Below are 3,869 nucleotides of genomic sequence, written 5' to 3'. Positions count from 1 at the left end.
TTTATTGCGTAATATCCCTTACTTGTTGTAAGGGTGATTAAGCATTGCTGTTAAGTACCGTGAACTTTAAGCCTAGTCTCCTTATTTTAACTAAGATACAGGGGCGTCTTCTCCTGTTGTTAGTTGTACGAATCATTCCACACATTCACATCGAGAATATTGCGTGGTTATAAAGCAGAATAAAAGCCACTTCTGCTAAGCGAAACACTACATTGCGGTGTTTTGTCTGCAAAAGAGTTATTTTTTTATACATCGTGTTTACGGCTAGCAGCGACATTACTATTCAGGGTTTGCAATGCCATGCACGTTGACCGTTGCTTGAAGTATGATGCAAAGGTCCACTTTCGAGGAAAGGAACCCGTTCGTCCCTCGTGCATTCGCCTCATTTTTTGAAAACTGTTCTACATTTAGTTCTCAGTTAGCTGGGTAGTTTAAGCGCCCATATATTTAGCACGCAGTTGCCACTAGACGATGCTGTTTTACGTCTCCTACAGAAGGCCAAACCGCCATTTGCGGGTGGTCATCTCAGCCTTTTCAAGGGAAAGACATCACTTTCTTCCTTAGTTAGTCCAGCCTCGGGGATCGAACCCGCGCCAAACTACTATTCTGCAATCCAGCGCTCTACCGACTGTGCTTACCCTTCCACGGTTAATGGAAAGCTACAAGAATTGTAGAAGCCTCCCAGGGAGAGTCTCAGGGTTTTTCTTAGCGTTATAACCCCGGCTGCTTCTTACAAACCTTGGGAGAGAGAGACGGTGTGAATCTTCAAATCTTCGGTTCGACCTGCGTGCTTGACTATGCGTTACTGTGCGTTATTTTGCCTTGGGGCGCCTTGGGAACGAATTGTTGAAAATCCACCCTTTGCCTGCTTGCGTGACTGTGTTTGATTATGACTTTTGGCTCCCAGGGAACGACTGGTGGCAAATACATTCTTTGCCTTCGTGCGTGGCTGTGTGTGACTATGCCTTTTGGTGGCTAGGAACAACTGTACGAAATCCACCATTTGCCTCCACCGCTGTCACGTCTAGACAGCTTCTTATTTAGTTACCGGAATTTCATTTCCTAGTGGGTGGAAAGAATGGACAAGGATGTAGTAAACAGTTCGTTAATGTCACTATCTTTCGTTTTTCACAAAATAATAACCTTTTTTATGTTGCGAACGCCTCGCGCACAAACAAAATTATGCCTCTTCAAGTTTAGTTTCAGTTTTTAACACATTTAAGTTAACTAAAAACTTTCAAAATGGTAGGTGAATTCAGTAGCCTATCAGCTCTTCAGAACCTCTAATTTAATTGGACTCCTGTGGGTAGCAGCTCATTGTTTTCCCGACCAATCCCTTGAAGTCTTCAGGAGCTGCAAGGTCGCCCGGTGAAATAGCAACGCCTAAGCGTTTGCAACTCGTTTTAGGGTGGTCAGCCATTTGCCTGACCTTTTGGTAACAGAGAGATTTGCTGTATATCCTTCTACAAATGTTTATGTAATGTGTGTTATCTGCCAATAGGGGTAATCAGAGACGGCCTTACCCATCCCTCCATACCTGATGGCTGGCGCTGGAATGGCCTCGTTTCCGATCACTGTCCTGTTTGGGCCGAGTTTTACTGTGACCGAGATTATGATCGAGCTACTGGTCACGTGACAGTTGATGACATCTTTATTGATGGCAAACAGAAGGAGGGGTGATGTATTATACGATTGCTTGAGTCTGTTGCATCATCAAGCTTCTCAACTCGAATGATTTGTTTCAAGGAAAAAAAGGGGAAAGCGGACTTAACGTTTTGACTGTCTCCTCGTCTCTCTTTCGTGGAAATGGAAGGGTTATTTATTTACCCAGAGGCTGTCGGCATTCAACGTGTGTTGGTGTGCTCCAGGTCAAATGGTAGTTAGAGACGCTGGTTTTTGAGAAGAGGCTAAAAGCCGTTCTTCCCTGAGAACTGAACTACTGAATGTGTGGCGGCTCTTAAATAACTGGCCTGGAGCAAGGCTGTAGATACAAAACTCGCATAACACTGAAAAGTCTATACTATGAACAGAAAAGGAATAATAATTTCCAGAGTAGGCCAAATGCAATTGTCACATTGAACTATATTAATTTCTGTAATATAAGTCCAATATTAATCCACTCTTTCCATATTGTGTCTCATGAAAATGTATTTCATGTGATGATTATAACAGTATTTTATTTTTATATTTAAATGCAGCTTGTATATAACATACTTAGTGGCGTCTCGCGCAGTCGTTCTAAGGGCTTCCTCAGCTACAAGTTGCTCGGCAACTGTTTGGCAACTTTTGCTTTTTAGAGAAACTTTCTGGCAACTTTTGCCATTTGTAACAACTTCTGATTTTTGGGGGCAACTAACAACTTATGGGAATTACGGTACAAAGTCCTTAGATACTGTTTAAGCCTTGTAAAACATCCTTGAAAGAAAATTTCAGTTCTTTGACCCCGTGCCCCAACCCCTGCCCCCTCCCCCTTCAGATGGACTACCTACAGTCAGGAGCCCTTGCCGCTGTTTAAAGTCAATGGTTCGCAAATATGACCACGTTTTCAAAATGGCGGCTAACATCGAAACATGTAGTTCGGGGAAATAAATTTCCAACTCTGTCTTCTCTGCCGCGAATGAAAACGACCCTATCAGGAGACGAGAATACACGTGCATAGTGAAAACCAAAGAGGAAAAAGCCTGGGCTCGAATTACTTCAGAATCCCGGGGTAGGTGGAGAGAAACCTAAATTGAACCCGCCTGTCAAATCAGTTTTGTTGTCAGTGATGTTTTTGAATACTTTATTGAAAAAATACCGTAAAATTCCGAAAATAAGCCCCGGGGCTTATATTTTTCAACGTCCCTTTTTGAGGGGCTTATTTTTGGATGGGCTTATATTGGGAGGGGCTTACCTGCGGAGAGAAATTTGCGTTTCAAAATCGATTGGGCTAGCCTTATAGTTGGAAGTAAATTTACCGTTTTTGCTTTGTTTTACTTTGTATTTCAGGGTAATTTTCCAAGTACATGCGCCCCGGGGGCTTGCATTTGGAGGGGCGATTTAACGGAGGGTTTTTTTGCCTTACCAGTTTGGGGGGCTTATATTTGGAGGGGCTTATACATGGAGGGGCTTATTTTCGGAATTTTACGGTAGTACTTGCTTAACTTCCGGCAACTTTTAAAAACAATTTGGATCAACCTATGGCTGACACTTAGACGTTCTACAAGTCGACCTCTCATAAGTTCTTAAAAGTGAGCGAAGCGAGCTTTAATGCATGAGGTCGCACAACGACCGAGCGAGTGACGAAGTCTCGAGGTCGACTTTTTTCGCGTTAATGAATTTGAATCATATTGTAAATTCACGCGGGGAAAAAAAGTGATTAATATATGCTGTGTCGGGAGCAACGTGAAATATCATTCACTGTCCTATTGGTCAATTGTCATGACGTCAGCGGTAGAATTTTCGACAAGGTATAACCAACCAGGAAAAAATAATAAAGGACTTTTAGAGGCTATGTGATCGTTGCCCTAAGAACGTCTGCGTGGGAGGCTACATCCATAGCGAATATCAAAATGAATGGAGATAGTTTTAACGCTTTAAAAGTCTCCAGAGTGACCAATATCAATTTTCTCCTAACAATATCCATACATCATCCAAAAGAAAGTTTATGAGAATTAATAAAATGATCATCAAATGGAAATGCGTTGATCTTTTATCAGATTCTCTAAACGTGTTCTGTAAAAAATGTTTAGAGATCAGTGTAGAGAATCTGTGTGTGGATATTGCGGCTTAAAGGCGGAGCAAACACGTTATGTAGTTCTACGTAGGTCGATGTATAACCTGCGAACAGCGGACGTATTTCCGGTCGACCGGACCGGTCGACCCCCTCC

The 3,869-nt window shown here is 42.5% G+C and overlaps 1 protein-coding gene across 1 annotated transcript in view; it reads left to right on the top strand.

Moving 5' to 3' along the window:
- Positions 1–2,185, top strand: part of LOC140928132 (endonuclease/exonuclease/phosphatase family domain-containing protein 1-like) — an 11,616-nt gene extending 9,431 nt beyond the window's left edge. The window contains exon 9 of the mRNA XM_073377844.1: positions 1,502–2,185. Coding sequence (XP_073233945.1) covers positions 1,502–1,680 — 179 coding nt within the window. The 3' untranslated portion in view covers positions 1,681–2,185. The remainder of the gene's footprint in view (positions 1–1,501) is intronic.
- The last annotated feature ends 1,684 nt before the right edge of the window (positions 2,186–3,869 follow it).

This window comes from Porites lutea, chromosome 2 (genome assembly GCF_958299795.1).
Source record: "Porites lutea chromosome 2, jaPorLute2.1, whole genome shotgun sequence".
In the NCBI taxonomy this organism is placed as follows: domain Eukaryota; kingdom Metazoa; phylum Cnidaria; class Anthozoa; order Scleractinia; family Poritidae; genus Porites; species Porites lutea.
This window is presented reverse-complemented; position numbering and strand designations above follow the sequence as displayed.